The sequence below is a fragment of the Nelusetta ayraudi genome, unplaced genomic scaffold, assembly GCF_046127955.1.
Source record: "Nelusetta ayraudi isolate G7.1 ecotype Tasmania unplaced genomic scaffold, CSIRO-AGI_Nayr_v1 ptg000002l, whole genome shotgun sequence".
In the NCBI taxonomy this organism is placed as follows: Eukaryota; Metazoa; Chordata; class Actinopteri; order Tetraodontiformes; family Monacanthidae; genus Nelusetta; species Nelusetta ayraudi.
Window position 1 is genome coordinate 10239663 of NW_027466052.1, and position 20338 is coordinate 10260000.

A 20338-nucleotide genomic window follows, 5' to 3' on the forward strand; every position below is an offset into this window, starting at 1 on the left:
ACACAGCTTGATGAGATCCTGCAAGCAGACAAAGGGACGGAGCGACGGTGGAGACGTGCGCGCTCGTGAGCGTCAGAGGTCACGCTGCTGTGAAGTGGTGACTCGCACTCCTCCGGGGAACAGGGCGGAGGCTTTCTTTTTGGTTTTTGTTTTTTTGTTTTTTTTCAAATGAAGCTGACGGCAGTATTTTAAGCACGAGCCACTGATAGACTCGCAAACGCGCACACACACACACACACACACACGCAGACAGAAGAGATGAAGGCAGATGTGAGCGGGCCAGGAGATGACAGATGCAAGAAGACACTTGAAAAACACAGCAACAGTGTGCGGTGCGATGGGGCATTCGGCGGAGGGGAGCTGTACTCACTGGAAAGTGGGCGTTCAGCTCTGTCAGTTTTCTCTGACTCCAAGGTCACCGAGTGAGAAGGAGCGCCGTCGCCCCGAGGATCCGAAGGCCCCGAGTCCTCCTCCTCTTCCTCCCTGGCAGCGGCCACGCTCTCGATCACAGCGCACGCCTGGAAAATGCAAAAAGGCTCCATTAACATGCAGGAAATGAAAGGAGGGTTTTGTTATGTTTTTTCATTTCGTTGTCTCTCTGCACTGTGGTGTTTTCGGCCCAAGAATTCATTCATTTTTATGACTGAGCCACAAATCCCCGTTCTCTTGAAGGTCTGCCGTGAGCACACAAACAAACGACAGTCTCACAATTTTTACCGGAACCCCGGAAGCTGAGACACTGTCGGGACAATTAAATCGCAAGCCGCAGGAATAGGCTGCAAAATATAGCAACCAAGTGCCGCCGCAGCCCGTCGCCGACTGGTGGGCGCGAACGTTTTTAGCTGCTGTCACAGATTACTGCTATAAAAAGACGAACGCATCGCCAGGTGAAGCGTCCCCTCTCTCCCGAAACAAACAGACAGACGGATGGACGGAATCAAAGACTGAGGGAGAGGGAGGTAGAGAGAGAGAGAGAGAGAGAGAGAGACGCACAGAGGGAGGCGGAAAGAGTTTTTTTTTTTTTCGTGTTTTCTTTCTCCTGACAGGCCGAGTCTGCCTGGATGTGCTCCAGTCTGCGGCCCCGCCAGCCGCCCAGAGCCGGCGAGGGGAGGCGAGAGGGACGAGCCTTCAGCGAGGGGAGAGACAAGCTGACCATGAGAAGCAGAGGGAGGAACAGAGGGTGGCTGTCAGGGAGCAGCGGTAGGTAGCGGCCGGGCAGCCGAGATGGCTCCCGCTATTGAGGAGCGGCGGGGAGACAGTCGGCTGGTGGGTGGGTGGGTGGGCGGAAGACAAAAAGGCACCCTGGCCTTATGAAAAATACATGGCGCTCAGCTGGAGACAAAAGACACGGGGTGGGGGAGCAGAGCAGGGGAGGACCCCCCCGCCCACCACCGGAAGCCTGACGAGTCTCCGAGCAGCCGCGAGCTAAAAATAGAGCGGGCCGACACGACGTCGCTAATGACTCCTCACGAAGAGCAGGGGGGGAGGGGGAGGGGAGAGCGCCCGCCCGTTTTTCTCTTTTTGTGCGCTCGCAGGTGCCGTCAGCCAGGTGTTTGAGCACCACCGGTCACAGCTCAGCATCCCAGACTTAAAAAAAAAAAACAACCATCAAATAACACACAATTCATCACACAGAATACACAAATTAGTAAATTTGTATAAGAATCCACCTGCTGGTCAGAGAGGACTTTTTTTTTTTTCTCCCGACTTCCAACCGCTTCTTTGGGTTTTGCACCATCGGCGGTATTACAAAACACATTCAAATGGGCCAGACTTCATAAAGGGAGCGCCCCCACCCCCTTCTTGTTGGAGCCAACGGTCGGAGAGCTGCGACGCTCCGCCGCACCACTATTGTGATTCTCCTGTTTTGTTTTCTTACCACAGACTGGGTGTGTTCACCTCTTTGCTCTGTTGGGTTTCCGCACTCAACTTAAACCCCTGATGGAGGGTGGGCTAACACCTCAGATGTAGGCAAACAGGGAGGTAAATAGTCACGTCTGAGCCAGGGGATTAGCTGAACTAACATCTGAGGGTTTTTTTCTTCCGAGACTTCTTCTCGGAACTCCTACCCCCCCCCCCCAAAAAGCAAGCAGGTGGAGGCATATATATATATATATATATGTACAGTATGTATGTGTTTATATGTATGTACACATTTTTATATATGTATACACATATATATGTATTTTGTTATTTTTTAAGAAAATATACAGACGCAAGAACATAAAAAAAAAATTCAAAATCAAGATTGCTGTAAATAAATAAACGTTGTTGTTCGGCTCCTCTGCAAACACGGATGCAGGATAGTAACGCTGTGGCTGTAAAGAACAAGCTGTTACATCAGGACTGGGTGGTACATATTTAGCAGGAAGTCATCGGCTCCCTCGAGTGACTCATTTATGCTAGCAAGACAAGGAGCTGGCGCAGCAACTCACAGCGTGTTGTGTAACTCCTGACACACAAAGCCACGCCGGCTCGGAGTTGCGAGGACGCACTCGGCGCTACGGGTCGGAACGGCAAAGAAGCGCCACCGTGCGGTTTGCTAACTAACTGCTGATGCAAATGTTTTTAACGTGGTGCATGAGTTAGAAGGTTTAACGCTCGCGCTGGCGTTTGTGCTGAGCCGTGTTGAGACTGTCTCAGAATTCAGAGCTAATGGTGTTAAATGCTCAGTTGTAGCCTCAGGACGAGGGCTGAGACAGTCTCACAGTCTAATTAAATATCAGCTCACCATGACTGAAGAGGACATGATGTTGACAATCTGTTTATCTGCCAAAAGGACTTATTGAGAGAATACAAAAATAATGCATATTTATTTGATCTTTTTTTTGTTCTTAATTCCTCGACTGCGTGCTAATAAAACGCGATGAAACAGCTGGAACATCAACTAGAGGGAGTTTAAACCGACCAGCAGCACTGGAGGTGCAGGTGCATCACTCCAAGAGAAGTAGATATTAATTAATTCAGGTTAATCCCACAGTTCAGCGTTATCTTTGCTCATCCGCCACAGAGCGAGATGATAACAACTGTTAATGCTGGATGTGGCGGGAAACCCTCCCGCCCCCCACCCCTCACTCCCCCACTGCACTGCACTGCTTGCGGTTGCGTGCAGCCCTCGGCGATTCGCCAGACATTAGCAGCCGAGCGCAGATCGCGACGTGACCCCATCAAGACAAACGAGGGGAACCCTGCGAGCTGAAGCGGAGGGTAAGAGTGAGGAGCAGGGCTTCAGTCAACCCAGGGCAGCCTCGACTTCCTGCTGCACTTCCTGGTACCACGTCTCACCTGCTGAGCCGTAACAGCAGCGCTGATATTAAACAGCGCTGTGTGATTTCCTTCTTATGCAGATTCCTCCCAAAAGGTTGCTTCCCCCATCCAGGAATAACTCTTCCATTTCACAAGCGCGCACACACACACTCACACACACACACACACACACACACACACACACACACACGCTGTGACCTCACCCCAGGCCTTTCATCGATACCTGAGTCTTGCACAACATCTGCAGTTCCACACCTCCCTGGGTCGTTAAGGACGAACACAGAGTCAGAGGCAGCAGGATATATATCGACGGGCAGAGGCGGCGCGCTCGCATGGGTGCGAGTGTGTGTCTGTGTGTGTGTGTGTGTGTGTGTGTGTGTGTGTGTGTCGCCAGGGGGTAGGGCCATCCATAAACGCTGCCGACAGTCTAGACAGGAAATACACTTGAGGATGTCGATAAGCTAGTCAGCGGTGGTGGGAAGGGATCAATAGGAGCGCGGGATGATGTCAGTGGCCGCAGATGAGATCACCTTGTGCGACTGGGGGATCTTCTCATAAAGGGGCTTCGACGCTCAATCGATCTCAGCATCCCAAGCCGTCCCATATTATCTATTTTACTGGAGCGGGAGAGTAAGCCATTAAATAACCATTTCATTAATTAGCGCTCAAAAACGCTGCCTTCAAACAAGCGAGGAGTCAACTAAACGAGTGCAGACTTTTTTAGAAGCTTCAAGCAATAAATCGTGTAATTATCTTAATGTTTCCTCTGGTGCTAATTTCAGCAGCTGTTCTGTCTTCGCCGGCACTAAAAGGCAAATCACTTTTTTCTTTTTTTTTTGCGGCAGCGGCAGCAGCAGCATCATATTATGTTGCATCTTGTTATGCTGCACAAGCAGATGTTTACACGACTGAGAGGGAGTCAGAGGAGAACTTCAGCAGGACTGTTCGTTTAAAATGAGAGAGAGGAAAGCCCGAGGCGAGCGGCTCCGTCTCTCATGAGAATAGAGAAAATGAAGCTGATTTCTCCCACAGGATGTGACTGCCCTATATCACTCTGCCTTTCCTGCCGCCGCGTTGAGCATTAGTGAGCGCGTGCGCGAGAGGTTGCGCGTGCCTGTGTGTGTGTGTGTAGGCTGATGTGTGCTTTGCGTGTGTTCTGCAGGTCCACTGACATTTCCTCAAACGTGGCTGACATTTCCAGGGGATTTGAAGATTTGATCCCTCCTGTGTTTGAAGAGTTGTGTGCCGGCCCTCTTCAGAACACCGGAGGGGAGGTGGCAGGGTGGTTTGTTGGGGGTGGGGAGGGGTTACCGTACACCACTGTCCCGAAGTTGCGATCAGGAGGCCTTGGCTTCCTTCGCTCGGTCCTTTCGCTAAAGTCTCCGTGTTCTCCCCTGAGCCCGCCGAGCGATTCCGCTTCCCTCAACTGAGGCAGAAACGCCATCGCCGATAGACACGAGAGAGGGAGAGAGAGGAGAGCTGGATGGTGTGGGAGGCAGCGAGAGAGAGAGAGAGGGAGGGAGAGGGAGAGAAAGAGAGAGGCGGCGAAGCCGAGGAAAGTGTGAGAGATGGAGGGAGCGATCTTTTTCTCCTGCTCCAGGCGGCTCAGTGGAGCGAACTGACACAGACTGACATCTCTTCCACGGAGACCGAGTTAAAAAGAGCCTCACTACTCTTTGTCCATTACTCTCTGTATCTCTCTCTCTCTCTCTCCCTCACTCTCCAGCCTCCCCTCTTCCTACTCTTTCAGCTGTCCTTCTCTGCCTCTGCCCTCCTCCCTGCAGCTCCCATGTCTTGCTTTTTCTGCCTGGACGGACTCGGCAGCGGTCCTCTCCTCGCCCGCGGCTCAAATTACACCCCACAACGCACGCATAACGGACCATACACACACACACACACACACACACACACACACACACACACACACACACACACACACACACACACACAAGCGTGCGCAACACAAGCCAGTGCACTTGGCATAAGGTGTCCCGGGGCCCGAGTGCAGGTCAGGTCGGGGTCAGTCAAGGGCAGGAGGACAGGAAGCCCGGGAGGAAGGAGCCTCAGACTGGGGCCATTCGGAGGGAGGCTGGAGAGATGCAATTAGGCAAGATGCAGAAACAGACTCACATTAGATGGAAGCCATCCTATCAGGCATCCTTAAAAAGGCTCCATTTCACTTTAAGCGGAGGCATAAAGGTTTAATGTTTACTGACAAAGGGAATTTGGCTCGCTTATTCGATTGTCTGGAGGACTAAATGGATAAAGCATGTGCAAACACAGTTGAAGCACCGAGCCTCGCAGTCACAACACGCACAGTAAAGCAACAACAGCGGCGCGCCCGTCAAAAACAAAAGCCGCGTCGCGAGAACGCGGTTGCGCCGCGCTCGGCTTCGCCATCAGTGATGCAGATGTGCAACAGTGTCGGGGAGGGACGCGATTGTGGCTGAGCAGACGCTGCGAGAGCCAACACGGGGGGGGGGGGGTGGTCAAGGCCCATCAGCAGTTTGTTTTTCAGTCTGTCTCACAGTTTCTTGGGAAGTGGCCAGCAGTAAGGGCGCTGAAGGTCGGCCGGATCGGACACATCGATCTGACCTCGGCCCTTCGGCGTCGGCCCGGCCTTCAAAAAAGCGCCAGCGGTGTCACGGCCGAGAGACACGTGCATCCTGGCGCAGCTCAAAGAGGGGGAAGTACCGAGGTTTGGTGCGTCGCTGTAAACATTTTGCCCCTTCCTGCGTGGGCTTTCTCTGCAAACAGGATGCACGGATGCGCGCACCTTCGATATCCGCGTGACCTTTGACAAAGCCCTCGGGACACTGTATCGGTGCCCTTTGCAAAGAGAGTCAGGATTCCACTTATGGAATGTAACAGCAACTCTCGCAGAGCGCCGTTTTCACTGTTTCAGCATGCTGCGTTACCATTAGCATCGAGGTCCGTCGATATGTATTATTTACCGACGCACCGCCGGGAATGGTCGGCGAGGTTTGCAAAGGAACGCATTAGAGACGGAGAGTGTGTGACATCGCTTCCGTCTCTCGATGTCACGACACCAGCTGAATATGGCGCGTGGCTCCTTTACGACTCGTTAGGTTTACTCCAGAATTCAATTCAAGCGCTTTACACTTAACTGTGGTCAATTCCATGACGAATTAGTGAAGACGTCAAAAAAAAACACAATAAGGCCTCGTGCTGGTGGATGGCGATGAATCAAGTGAAACGCTCCTTTGTGACAGACTGTCCTTGGGCTCGCATTCTGCTAACATAAAGGCACTTTATCTCACTCAGACACAATGCAATTGCATTGTATGCACTGTACACAAAATGCGTGTGAAAACAGTAAGTTGCACGAACACGCACAGACACACACACACACACACACCGCTGTGGATGATAACGGCTGGTCTGCATGTTTCCCCTCTGCTGTTGGAAACAGGAAGAGGCTAAGTGCTATCGATTGGTTTCTTCCTGCTCGGTTTGGCTGTCAGAGCAAAAAAACAAGCAAAGTGTCAGTCTGTCGGCTTTTCACTGCACTAACCGCATGTGCAAAGAAACTGAATTTGCCCAGCAGTTAATTTGGGAATACACCTGAGCCCACCATGAAAGCAAGATGCTACCATGGTGGAATGCACAGCGAATGGAAAATGCACATGCGGACTGGAGCGCATAAAGAAAAACAAGCATATCTTGAATCCTACTGTATGCCTGCATTGTTTCTGCCTCTGGCTGCAGGGTGCGCACTTGTAAGAAAAACCTGGTCAGAGACAGAGCTCAACATTAACAACCCCCCCCCCCCCCCCCCCCCCAGGCAGCACTGTGACATTATGAACAGAAATCACTGATGCACTCGACTCTCTTCGATGACATTTAGATATGAGGAAGAGGAAAGATGGAAGGGTACAAACCAGAGGAAGGGATCAGAAGATAATCAGATAGAAAGACTGGAGGAGCCTGAAGGGCCGCTCATTGTGGGTTTTTTTTTTTTTTTTTTTTCTGGTTTCTTTTGTCAGTCATTGATGAAATGCTTCATTTGTCAAACATGAACGAACACCTTTATGCAACACAAATCGTGTCCATAGAGCTGCCGACACAGACACGGGGGCAGAATCCCGGCCCGCTACGGCTTCACATGACGAGGCGTAGAGCAGTAGGGATCCGGCCTTTTGCTGTCTCAGTAATTGGCAAACAATTGTTTCCGCAGGCGCGAGAAACAAGGTTGGGACAATTGCCAATAACTTCACTTTTGGACGTGGAACTGGAGAAAAGGAGTTACAAGAGGGAAGAAAAAAACATCCCAGCAAAGCACGGACGAGTGCTCGGAAATAGATTGTAAATTACAGACTAAAGAGTTTTAACATTGGCTTATGAGATATTACTTTATTGGAGAACAAAGCAGAAAATAGGACTATAATTAAAACAGATTTTTATTTAAGAGCCCTAATTATCCGAGCAGAGAACCAGGAAACAGGACTCGAACATATGTCCACTGGGTATAGATGCACTGACACACACCTTCTTTTTCTGCCTGCGTGCTCCCACACACACGCGCGCGCGCACGCACACACACACACACACGCACACACCATATTGTACACCCACACCAGTGTTTTTCTTTACCGTCTGACTAGCCAAATGATATCCAGTACAATCTGGTAAGACACAGTTTTGCCTGCTAAATATGTCTTTAAAAGGTGCAATCCTGACACGAAGAAAGAAAAAAAACACACGCAGCTAAATTGTTATATCACACTGCCAAGACAAAGAAAACAGAAGCTGTTAAAGATACTGTAATTCTTTTGATTATAGTCATTTAAGCCATTGTAACAAAACACGCGGCGCAACTGCAAACTTATTCAATAACAGCCGCAGTTTTTTTTTTCTTTTCTTTTTTTTATAAGCACGACTCTTTATTGGCTCATTTGCTTGCTGGATATGAAAGGCCGCTGTCAGCCAAAACCAACGCTGCACCCATGCCTGCGTGCCAGGCCCCCCTGAAAACTGTGCACGGCAGAATAGAGCGCGTGGCGAGCGCAGTGCACAGCGCAGCGAAACAAGTCTGCGTCTCCGGGGAGAGGGCAAGGTGTGAGCGAGGTGCAGGGATGAAGGCAGAGGGAGCGGCGCACAAAGGAGTGTTTTCTGCTGGGTGGATAAAGTTTATCCAGGGGGCAGCTGAGTGAGCGCAGACACACACACACACACACACACACACACACACACACACACACACACACACACTAACTCTGTCATTATGCCACAGCTTCCTGCAGACACAACAAACAGCACAGGCCCTATGGGTGTGTATGTGCGTGCACCTCTTACAGTATGCGTGCACGTGTGCATGCCTCTGTTGTGCACTAAGCGTTCTTGTCCGTGTGCGTGTGTGTGTGTGTGTGAGACAAAGACATCGGGTCAATAACAGCGTTTCCATTAGACCTTGAATTGTGCAAAACCTAAATATCGCAATAAAAAACTGGTAATGGAAACGGCTACATTTCGAAAAAAAAAAAAACCTCAAATATCGCTAAGAGGTCTTCACGCTCTCATGAGGTGGTTTTTCAGACGTGTCGATATTGGTTGATATAAAGCGTTTATACACAGTGAACTGGTCACGTGACCCTCGTACGTCACGTCTTGCCACATTCAAATGCGGAAAAAGTGTTTCCATTGCACTTTTGCAATGCATTGCAAGTGTAGTGGAAACACTTTTCGCATTTATATGCATGCATATATTACCCAACTTGGATTTTCTTAAAAAAAAAAGAAAAAAAAAAGAAGGTTTATCAGGATGAAAGTCCAGATGATCCAGAGTCTGGCCGCATCAAGTGAAAAGGCCTCGTCGTGAAACGCTCGGAAGTCAACACGGAGGAAACACAAACGCACAAACCCTCAGATGTCCTGGCGGGTTTGCTGGAAGACGAGCAGCGTCTGCCCGAACGAGACTCTGCCCGCCAGCGTTGTGTGTGGTTGTCGCGCTCGTCCGCTCGGCCTCTCAGGATCACAACCCTGCGCCGCCTCCTCCTGCTCTGCTTTCATCTGGCTGAGAGTGTGTGTGTTTGATTCGCTGGAATGTACAGCTCCCCCCCACCCCCCATACTTACACACACACACACACACACACACACAAAATCTTTTCTCTTGTGTCCATCCTGCTGTCCACCCCCCCGGTAACCCCCCCACCGCCTGCCAGCTGCCACTTGCCGCCATTCATTAGGGGCTATGATTAGCGAGTGGAGGAATGTCGTGTAGCTACAGCCGACTGCTCACCCCTAGCCTGACCTTTGACCTCTGGATGACTCCCCCCACTCCACTCCCCTCGGAAGACTGTGGGTCGCAGCAGCTGCTTCTGCACTGCGCTGACACACACCGCTGGGCCTGACACCTGCTTCTGCGCGAACACACGCACGCACAATGCCGAGATACCGGGTGACGTTAGCGGCCGGGACGCCAACGGAAGCCCAAAGAAGGAAGATTCAAAACATCACTTATGCACTGGCACACACGCACACACACACGCACACGCACGCAAACACAATGGCCTTTACACATGCTAATGTGGTTAGGCGGCCCTTTTATGAGATTACACAGTCATTACAGTGAGAGGGGTCATGAGGGGCACCTGTAGCTGAGCGGCTCCACGGTCTATTAGGAACATGTGCGTGTCTGAGTGTGTGTGTGTGTGTGTGTGTGTGTGAGTGCAGGGAAGAAAAAAAAAAAGGCACAACAGCACAAAACAGCCAGGCTATACGTACAAGAGACTGCTGAAGTAGAAGCAATCGAGCCACTAGCGACAGCGTTTAGCCGACGCTGTGCATATGCTGCGCATGCAACGGTGCACTCTCTCTGTTGTGGGCTTGCGTGTGCAATTTGCGTGTGTTCGTGCGCGTTTGGGCGCGTACGCGCGCCTGTGTGTGGGCCCCAGGCTGACTCTGACAGCTCAGTGCTAGCCATCTGCTGGCAGTCACACCAGGAGAAAGCAACCGCAGCCAAACAATGGAGTGCAATGACAGGCCAGGATTTGTGGGGTGTTTTATGTGTGTGTGCATGTGCGTGCGCATGTGTGTGTGCCCCTCTGCGTGCATTTTTGTGTGTGTGTGTGTGTGTGTGTGTGTGTGTGTGTGTGTGAGCGCGTTTTTTTTTTTCCTTCCCCCCTTCAAAGATCCAAATGAGCCCTTCACTATGAGCATGTGCAGAGGGGTGTGGCTGTTGTTGATAGGCTGTCTCTGTTACCAGGCGATAGATTAACAAGCCCAAATGGCCATCTGAGGAGGACAGATAGCACTGGGCGAGTGCGGGCTCCTTTTTTTTTTTTTTTTCCCTTGTCCTCCCGCGTGCCTACATAAGTCTGTCCATCCCCGGCACTCTTTCATCTCCGCTCGCTCGCCGCTTCTCCCCTTGTCTGCGTCGGAAATAGATACGTACGCTCACTCAGTCAGTCAGTCAGTCACAAGGCGAGGAGGTGGGTGAGAGCCGCTGAGCTTTTGCATGAAAGAGGCAATTAGAAATACACTCCCTCCTTTCTGTGCGTGCGCTGCACTCTTGTTTGCATACAGCATGATGTCGCTGCCACCAGGAGAGAGAGGGAGAGAGAGGGGGAGAGAGGGGGAGAGAGGGAGAGAGAGAGAGTGCCGCCATGGACGCGGACACTGTGGGACAGATGGTCGGGAGTTGGGAGGAAGCCGGCCTGCCTCCGTGTGACACACCAGGCTGACAGCGAGCGTCATCCAGCTGGGCAGAGGCCTGCGGTGGCTCCAGGAACCCACGTTGCCAGGTGGCCGAGAAACAGGCTGCCGCCGCCGCCGCCGCTGCTGCTGCTGCTGCTGCTGCTCTCCTGCAGCCACCGCACGTGTAACCCGCCGCTGTTTTCCACCACAAAAGCGCGACACGAGGGCCTGATTCATTACAGATAAGTCAAGACTGCAAGTCATAAGCAGAGGAAATGAAAAGGAAATGGCTGAGCAAAGACAGGAGGCAAATGGCTGATAATGAAAAGATTTCCCCAGCCTGGGAAGGAGAGTGTCCGTGCGCTAATGCCTGTTTGCGTGAGTGTGTGCGTGCGTGCGTGTGCGTGCGTGCATGTGTGCGCGCGCGCCGCTTTGGCCATCCACATCTTTGCATGGCAGAACTTCAAAGAGAGCCTTTTACTGAGTTTCTGCTCCTCTACCTCCTGCTGCTAGTTAGTGTGTCTGTCTGTATGTGTGTGTGTGTGTGTGTGTGTGTGTGTGTGTGTGTTCGTGTGTGTGAGGTTCTGGAGCTGTGCCTCCCGGAGTCGGGGGTGGTGAGAGGCTCTGGCTGGTCACCGTTACTGCAGCGAGGCTAGCATGCCATGCCCGCTGGCACACTTACAGGGCACACCTATTTACAAAGGCCCAGACTGAATGGCAGGCATTGTCTGGGTGAGAATGCAACACTTAAGCTCCTGATTAAGGCAGAACAAAGCCCCCGAGGGGGAACGAGTGATGAATGCACGGCGCTGCAAGAGAGAGGGATGACGCCAGAGAGGGAACGAGGAAGAGATGAAGGCGGGTGGGGCGGGAGGGGGGAGGGGGGGAGGAATCTCATCGGCTGCTGCTGCGGGCATGCAAGATAGCAGAGGGGTAATTCAGAGAGGAAGACAGGAGGAGGAGAAGGAGGAGGAGAAGGAGGGGATGGAAAGCATGAGCGCACCAACTGGCAGCGGTGTAAGAGAGAGGAACAAAAAAAGAAGGGAGGTAGATCAGTGAGATGAAAATGAAGAAGGAGGTAAGGATGAAGCGAATGGAGAGGGAGGTGGGGAGGAAAATAGGAGTGGGAGGGGGAAGAGAGGAGGAGGAGGAGGAGGAGGAGGGGGGGGGAGCCAAGCAGAGAGGTAAGAGAGGGAGTGAAGAGAGGAGGGGGCTCCCCTCGGCGTATCCTCCTCACCCACCAGGAGGAGGCAGCGACGCCATGTGCTCAAGGAAAAACTACTAACTGATGGCGCCCTCTAATGGTGCCCATGCACCAGCAATGGGCTCGGCAGATCCAGGCACTGAGAGGCTTTTGCTGCTGTTGGATTTTTATATTTCTGGGGTCTAATAATTAAAAAGCCAACCAATCAAACTTCAGCAATTAAGTTCAGCCAGTGAGAATCTGCACTAGTGTGCGTGTGTGTGTGCGTGTGCGTGTGCGTGTGCGTGTGTGTGTGTGTGTGTGTGGTGCTTTGGCAGGGTCGGGGCAACAAATCGAGATGCGTGTGGCACTGGGTGAGTCTGCACGTCTCCTAGCAACAGGACTGACATGGCGGCAGGCAGGCTGGCAGGACGGGACGCAGGGGCCGCGATGGATTTATCACAGAGGGGGGAGGAGTGCAGCGCCTTCGCTTTCACAGCCGTGACACGGGACAAGATGCGCTGTAGTTTATAGAGCTCCAGGGAGAATCTGTCCCGGGAAATAAAAAATAAAATAAAATATCGACAAAAGCAAACAAAAGACCAAAAAAAAAGTCACAGCCTCACAACAATGGTGTGATATGTTATTGCAGAGCAACTGTCACCATCACATCATCATGTCACGATCTTCATTTTAAATGCTTAAATACACAAGACCAAGACATAACAGAAGTTGCAGCAATTTAAGCACACACACACACACACACACACACACACACACACACACACACACACACACACACACACACACACACACACACACACACACACACACACGGCTATTGCACGGAGGACTTCATGGCAACAGCTTACGCAGCTAGAAGGTTTCTGTAGAGTTGCAGGTCATTATAGTATATAGTGTGATAATTATAGTATAACACATTTCAGACTGACACATCAGCCAGTTAGGATTAGCACAGCTACGGCAGCCCAGAGGTTGCGAGTTCAACTCCTCCCTCGCCTTCCTCTCCTCTCTGGCCTTAAAAGCACAGTGACTGTTGGAAAAGAAACAGAGGGGAAAACGCTCACACTGTCAGTCTTGTCGAAAGGAGGCGGGTGACTACACACACACACACACACACACACACACACACACACACACACACACACTCACTCACACACACGAGCTGCTGCAGAGCCGCCGGCTCACAGACCCAGCTGTGCGCGAGGAAGTGTGGAAGTCGTTTTTTTTTCCCCCTTTTTTTTCACGCAGCGGGAGAGGGCCGACTTCCAAACCCCAAGCCAGTCGGAGGGCTCTGGCCTGGGCAGAACTCTGTCTCCATGGGCCTCGGCGGCTGCCAGCAGCTCCAGCTCGCTGGAGGTGCGTCCCGCTGCAGCCACTCAGCAGCACCAGACTGCCGGCGGGCCTGCGCGGCCAAGCCACAATAAGTAGTTAAGACGTTTTCCCCCGCCGCTGCCGCAGCAATCTTCTGACCTCATACCATGTGTTCCCATGTTTCTTCCCAACCCCCGAGTGTCTCTGCCTTGAGACACTCAAGCAGCGCAGCGACACAACTCGCAACTGTTCTCACAGGCGAGAGAGAACAACATCCTCCATACGTAAACATGCGCCCGGAGGAAGAAAGGCAGGGCAGAGCGGAGGTGAGCGGAGGTTAGCAGGGGTTGGCGGTGGTGGTGGTGGTGGTACGTGTGGTATCCTCACCAACCTCTGACCCCGGCTACCTTCCTGTTTCCCTGCGGTCTGTCTCGGGAAGCGCAATGTCTTTTTAAACGGCGCCGGCTTCAGTGCGTCTTTATGTCTGCTCGTAAAAAAAAAAACAAAACACAGTCTCCTCTAAAGGCTCTGCTCGCCAGCCATTTGCGAACCCCGACTGTTAGTTGGATGACAGGTGGCGCTGGAGAGGCCCCGAGAGTTAGAAACAAAGAGAAATGTGCAGCCTTCTGGTCAAGGCAAATCCAATAGATTTCTATGGATTCCATGTAAGCGATGGACTCTGTTTCAGAAGTGGAGAAAGGTTGAGGCTGAGTCACCACGAAAGCTTGAAGCAGCAGCTCCAAGCTGCATTGAAAAGACATGAAGACAAAAAGGCAGCCATTTTTTTTTAATGGCTGCTATAAGATGCTGATAAACAGCAGTTTCATCAATACTGTCAAATTACATTCAAATCAAATTATTATTAAAAAAATAAATAAATAAAAACGGTTGGAGGACCGAGCCACCTTTCCCTTTACTTCTGTCCCTTTACTTCTGCCCAACAGTTTAGTTCAACACACTAGCATGTAGCTAACACGGCTAATGTCGACCCTCGCACAACGAGGACGTTTCAAGCCGGCTGAACCTGCAGTGGCAAATCTGATTGGTCCAATTAAAGTTTAGACCAAACAGTTGATTGGCCAATTACGGCTCTTAAACACATATACGTACAAGAGACAAACGCAAAGGAGTTTGGAAAGATTCCTTCCATAACCAGAACAACAGAGATAGAAACAAACAAAAACAGAAACATTTGCAAAGTCAGTGATTGTTTTTCGGATGATAAAGCTTAATGGGCCGCTCATGGCCCCCGGGCCGTAGTTTGCCTGTCTTGCCATGTCTGGATTGGCCCAACTCTGCATTGCGCCTCCCAGTACTGCAGCGCCCCCTATACACCGAAACCAAGTAGGATTTTTTTATTTTCATTTTTATTGATTTTTCCTCAGAAGTGCGGTAATGAGGGGAGCGAGCTCGCTCAGCAACACACGTGTCCCGCCACATGGACTACACTACACACACTACACACTGACACTAGCACACAAGTTGGCTCACATCCAGGCCCCACGAGGCAGACCTCAGGCTAACCATAAAAATCCGCTCTGCTTACCCCCCCCGACACATTGACACGCACGCAGGAGTGCGTGCATTGCCGACCTTCCTCTCTTCCCTCCCATTACCAGCTCTCTCTCTCTTCCTCCTCCGCTCCCCCCCCACCTCCCCGCTCCAACCCCCTCCTCCCAGCATCCATCGCAGCCCACCTGGTAGTGATCCCATCTGGGTCTGTCGGGGGTGTGTGATGTGTTTTAAAGCCACATTAAAAGCAGCCCAGAACGACCCCTGCGACCACATTAAGAGCCTTTATCTCCCCATCTCACCCCGCCGACCGTCTTCGCCTCTCCCTTTCTCCATCTATCTCCCTCCCTGCCTCCGTCTCCTTGCTCAGAAGCGATTTCCTTCATTTTGCTCTTCTTCTTTTCTTCTTTTTTTTCCCGGTACTTGTGTGAGGAGTCTCCCGCCACGGGCCTGACAAAATCAATCACTGTCAAAAACAGCCAGCGCCGGCTCAATCAATGACCCCTCGTCTGGCCTTTAAGGGAGCTTTTGTTGCGAGATGTGGAAGTGGAGAAGTTTGTGATGAGTGGAGGGGCCAAGTAGAGAGAGAGAGAGAAAAAAAATTCCCCTTTTGTCAGAGCTTTACAGTAAATCAGGCTTCCTGTGGGGCCGAGGGATGGGTGCTGTGACACTTGGAATGGAAGAGGAACTGATTTGTTGATTGGTCAGCACAAGAACACAGAGACGTATATAAGCACTGGGGAAACTGAGGCGGAGAGAGACTGTGTGTGTGTGTGTGTGTGTGTGTGTGTGTGTGTGTGTGTGTGTGTGTGTGTGTGTGTGTAGCACTGCAGTGAAGGAAGCCAAACCTCACCGCTGACTTGGCCAGAGCCTCTGGAGCCAGAGAAAAAGCCCTGCTAACCACAAACCTTCCTTCTGTGCGCGCCTCGCTCACATAACACTCCCTCCGTTGTTGAAAGTGTCTCGCTGCACAACTACATCATTTACTGGCCGGGAGAGCGGCGGGGGGGTGGGAGGGTGGTAGGGTCGGGGGAGGTGTGTGTGTGTGGGGGGGGGGCTGCAGCTCGTAAAGAGAAGATAGAGGTGCAGCAGAGGGGGGAGCCGAGGGAAAAAAAAAAAAAACAAATGAAAAAAAAAAGAAAGAAAAAGAAACGGTGGCGGTGGCCTGGAGGATTGAGGGGTTTGGGGGTGGGGGGGTTAAAGCAAGTGGTGAACAATGCAGGAATTTTGCTCCCCGTCCTGGGTAAAAAGCAAACAGGAAACACATTCCCTGGCTCCAGTCATGGCGACACGCTCTCTCATCTCCGGCTCCTCGGCGCTCCACTGTGTTTAAAGCCCTGTCGCCATAGCTCATTATATTTCCCACATGCACCAGCGGAGCGAGGAGGGGGAGGAGGGGAAGGGGTGGGGGGGCAAGAGGGAGGGGGGGGCTGCATGGCTGCACTTTAAGTCAATAGCGAGACTGGAGAGCCATGAAAATGAATAAGGAGGAGGGTGGTGTGTGTGTGTGTGTGTGTGTGTGTGTGTGGGTGTGTGTGTGTGTGAGGGTGCTCTTCACACCGCAGCGCTAGGTGTAAAAGGCCCGGGAGTGCTCGTGTGCAGCGCGGCAGCGCCCCCCCCCCCCCTCCCCGCCCCCCCCCCATTTATATTTCACCGTGACACCACATTAGCTGCCCTCGGACGAGCACACGCTCTGCCATCACCACCCCCGCCCCTCCCCTCTCCTCCCCGCCCCTCCCGGACCCGACCGCTCCACTTCACCCCTCTGCATGGGTAAACAGCAAACACTCCGGCGTGAAGTGTTTGGGTGCCATTGTGCAAAAAAATAAATGTGTAAATAAATCCATAGAAACGGAGGAGCAAGACGCGGCGGCCGTTCGCTGACGCCAGGGAGCAACAGGTGCTCTCCCAAAGCAAACACGGCGCACCTTCGAGCGGGGAGAGGACGCGCAGGGTGGAGAACAAAGGTGAGCACGCTAGGAGCGCCGACTGGGGCGGCGAAGGGAAAAGGAGGGAAGTGAGTTAAAAAAAAAAGCAGCCAGAGTTGAGGAGCCTCACCTGGAAGTGGTCGCCCAGCAGCCGGCGTCCTCCGAGCAACCCTGCTGGAACACCCAGACGGCAGACTCACAGTGAGGCCAGCCCAGATAAAAAAAAAAGAAAACAACCCAAAAAAAAAAAAAAACACACACCGTGCTCTGTCAACACAAGCTTGGTAGGTAGGCTGAAAAAAAAATGTCCTCAAGGGAAGGGAAGGGAAGGGAGGAGGGGGCGGAGGCTTCTGTTGGCTTGTTTGTTTTGCTGTTGTTGTGTTATGTTTTGTTTTCTTTTTCCCGCCGACGTTGAAAGGTTGAGGCAGAGCTGAACGGCTCGGTCTGCGTGTGTCTGTCTGTCTGTGTGCGCGTGTGCGTGTGTGTGTGTTTGTGGGTGCGCGAGCGTGTCATAAAGTGTGCAACGGCGAGACAAAAGGAGCATATGGCTGCAGCAGCCCGCGCTGTAAATTAAACATGGAGCAAGATTAGATAATGAATGTGTGCGCTGAGACACAGCGACAGCACTGAGCCGAGCAGGGGGGGGGCACATCAGACCAGAACCAGGGGTGGGTGTGTGTGTGTGTGGGTTTGTGTTTGTCTGTGTTTATCGCGTTAAAGAGGCTTTGAACAAATGAATGAGGTGACTGACTGACAGGAATGCATTCCGCTTGCGGCTCGCAGCTCCAAGGCTGTGGGTTCGACTCCACATCAGGATCTTCCTGAGGGCAGTTTGCATGATCCCCACAAGCCTGCATGGGCTCTCTGGAGGAATAATCAGTTCCTTCCACGCTCCGAAAAACGTAACGCAAGAAGTTTTACTTGCAACCAAATTGCAAGTAATCCTGGAAAGGAAAATGGGTCAATATGTAATTTAACTTTTAAAAAAAAGCAAAAAGCAAACCCTAACACTTATTTAATTCCAAGGTTAATTAGAGGATAATCTGGAGGATCATTTATTTTGAAAACTAGACTTTAGGCACACAACGGGTCAGTTATCAGTTTTCTATGTCTTGGAATTTTAGTGCTAAATCATCTCTTCGCTGAACAAGCTCTTCAGTGAAGCCTTTGACAGAACTAGTCCTCAGTGTCGAGGTACTTTCTCAGCCACAAGCACTATGTTGAGAAAAAGTCTCACTCCGAAATCTCAAAAGAATCGAGTTGGTTGTTTTTTTTTTTTGTTTTTGTTTTTTTGTTTTTTTGCTCAGCTGGACTGTTAAAATCAGCCAAATGTTCAGCAGCAAGTTTAGAAATAAAGTTTTGAGCTCCACCATCCCTCCATCCCTCAATCGTTATTGAACCCCAGAACTAACCTTTCTCTAAAACTAAGCACACAGATGGCGATGGAAGGAGTTCCCCATGTTGACTTATGTTTCCACAATATTCAATAAGAGAACTAACAAAAAAAAAAACCTGGTGTGCGGACAAAAAGATCCTCAGAAAAAGATGCTACATAACACGCATGCTCTATGAAAATAAATGTAAAAATATTTGATTGAAGCCACAGGTTTGCATTGTTCTTGTCACAACTAATAGTGAACTCCCTTGAAATAGGAGTTGAGTTTTTGGAAACTCGAGCTAAAACACACAGGTCTGGAAATCAGCCCCCTGTGATGTCATAAAGAGCAGTGACACCTCATCACTCCCTCTTTAAGGTAACCGAAAACACCTGTAACCAGCGCTGGCTCCTCTCTTTGGCACCAATAGATGGCGACCTTGTTTTTGTCCCCTTCTAAACAGGTGGGAGCTTTAACGAGTGTTTTTCTTTACAGGAGGCTGTAAACAGAGCGCTAAATGTGCTGTTTTCTGGATGTTTAAAGAGTTATTTGAACAATTTGTCATGAAAGGCTTCTCTGAATGTCCAGGATGGAAAAGAGAGAAGATATCTACTTCAATTGTTCTGACTCTCTGTCTGTGGACTGGGGACAAGTTACTCAGCACAAAGTGGACATTGTCAAAGGATTCTGGCATCAAGGTGACAGCATCCTCGCTGTGCACGGACCGTCCTGCCAGGCTCCGCCGCCGTCTCGCTCTGCTTTTTGTCTTCTTGCCAGCTCTGTGACAAATTGCCACTAAATGTCTGACAGGGGATTAGAAACAGAATCTGTGTCACGTGAACCGCATCACAGCCTCGTCACCTGAGCTTACGCAAGCTTACACGCGTCGTACGCATCTGACACACCAACACGCAGCTCTTCGCAGTTCTGGGCGAACCTCTGAGAGTGAGAGGAGGAGGAGGAGGAGGAGATGGAGGTCTTTGATAGGTTTTTCTAGGTAATCCGTCTCTGTCTCGTTACTGGGGCACACAGAAGAAGGGGGTTTGGGGAGGCGGAGATAATGCAATAATGTAAAATTCAAGAGGAGCAAAGTGGATATGAGGGACAAGATTTCCTAATTCGATAATGGGAATCAGATGAGAAGCTGATGTGCACCAAAACTGCAGCTAACGAGTGATCATGTGCACCCAAGGAGAGCGGCAGCTGAGGGAGAGGAACGCTGACATGTCAACTCAAGACTGGGTCTTTAAAATATTTGCTATGTTAGATGTACGATGATGTAAAGCGGGAAGAAACACTCTGTGCAATGTCTCCAAATTCTGTGGATGTTTCCGGGGGTTCGTTTGCATATGAAAAGCCCCCATTAGCTTTTGAAAGGTAGCATCATTCATGCGGATCACAACACAGGGAGTGAACTGGCTTAGACTTGCTTTGCAGAAAATCATATCAGATCATATCTGTTCTGTCACGCGGACAGTTTTGGGCTTTGTGTTGCTGGTGTCAGTATTCACTGCTGTTTGGAAAAAGTCACATTTCAAACTCCATTTGATTACTTTTATCATTTCACTTTCATTTCTTTTCATTTTCTGTAGTGCGAGTTTTTTAAATGTCAAGAATATTCGATTGGTTGCTGACTTATCAAAAACATTGGTGTGGTTTTTTTTTTTTATCCAAATATTTCAACATCATAGTTTTCAAAGCCAGATTCAGGTAGCATCTGTTGTTTAAAGGGTATCATAAAATCAATAGTAAAGTTGAGATGTTTATGGTATGAAAGCTTCAGCGCAGTGAAGCAAACGAGGACACTCGAGCCACAAAACCAGAACATAGTTCAGACATCTGTGTTGGCGCACACTGCATCCATTCGCCTGCCTTGCTGCTGTCGGAAAGGCTACCAGAAAACACACACACGCACATGCACACGCACACGCGCACACACACACACACACAGTTAAGGTGATCTGCTGGAGCCATAATGAGGGAACTGCGCTGTTGTGATCCTTTTACTGCAGCTCTGATTACACACCCAGTGTTGGGTTTCTACGCTAGGAGTAAACACACTGGAACAGCAGTGCTGCG

The 20338-nt window shown here is 50.8% G+C and overlaps 1 protein-coding gene across 2 annotated transcripts in view; it reads right to left on the reverse strand.

The window, feature by feature from the left end:
* The window catches only part of gse1b (Gse1 coiled-coil protein b), a 157391-nt gene that overhangs the window by 111217 nt on the left and 25836 nt on the right, over positions 1 to 20338 (reverse strand). For both annotated transcript variants that reach the window (XM_076023333.1, XM_076023343.1), the window contains exon 2: positions 371 to 518. In XM_076023333.1, the coding sequence (XP_075879448.1) occupies positions 371 to 518 (148 nt within the window). The remainder of the gene's footprint in view (positions 1 to 370; positions 519 to 20338) is intronic.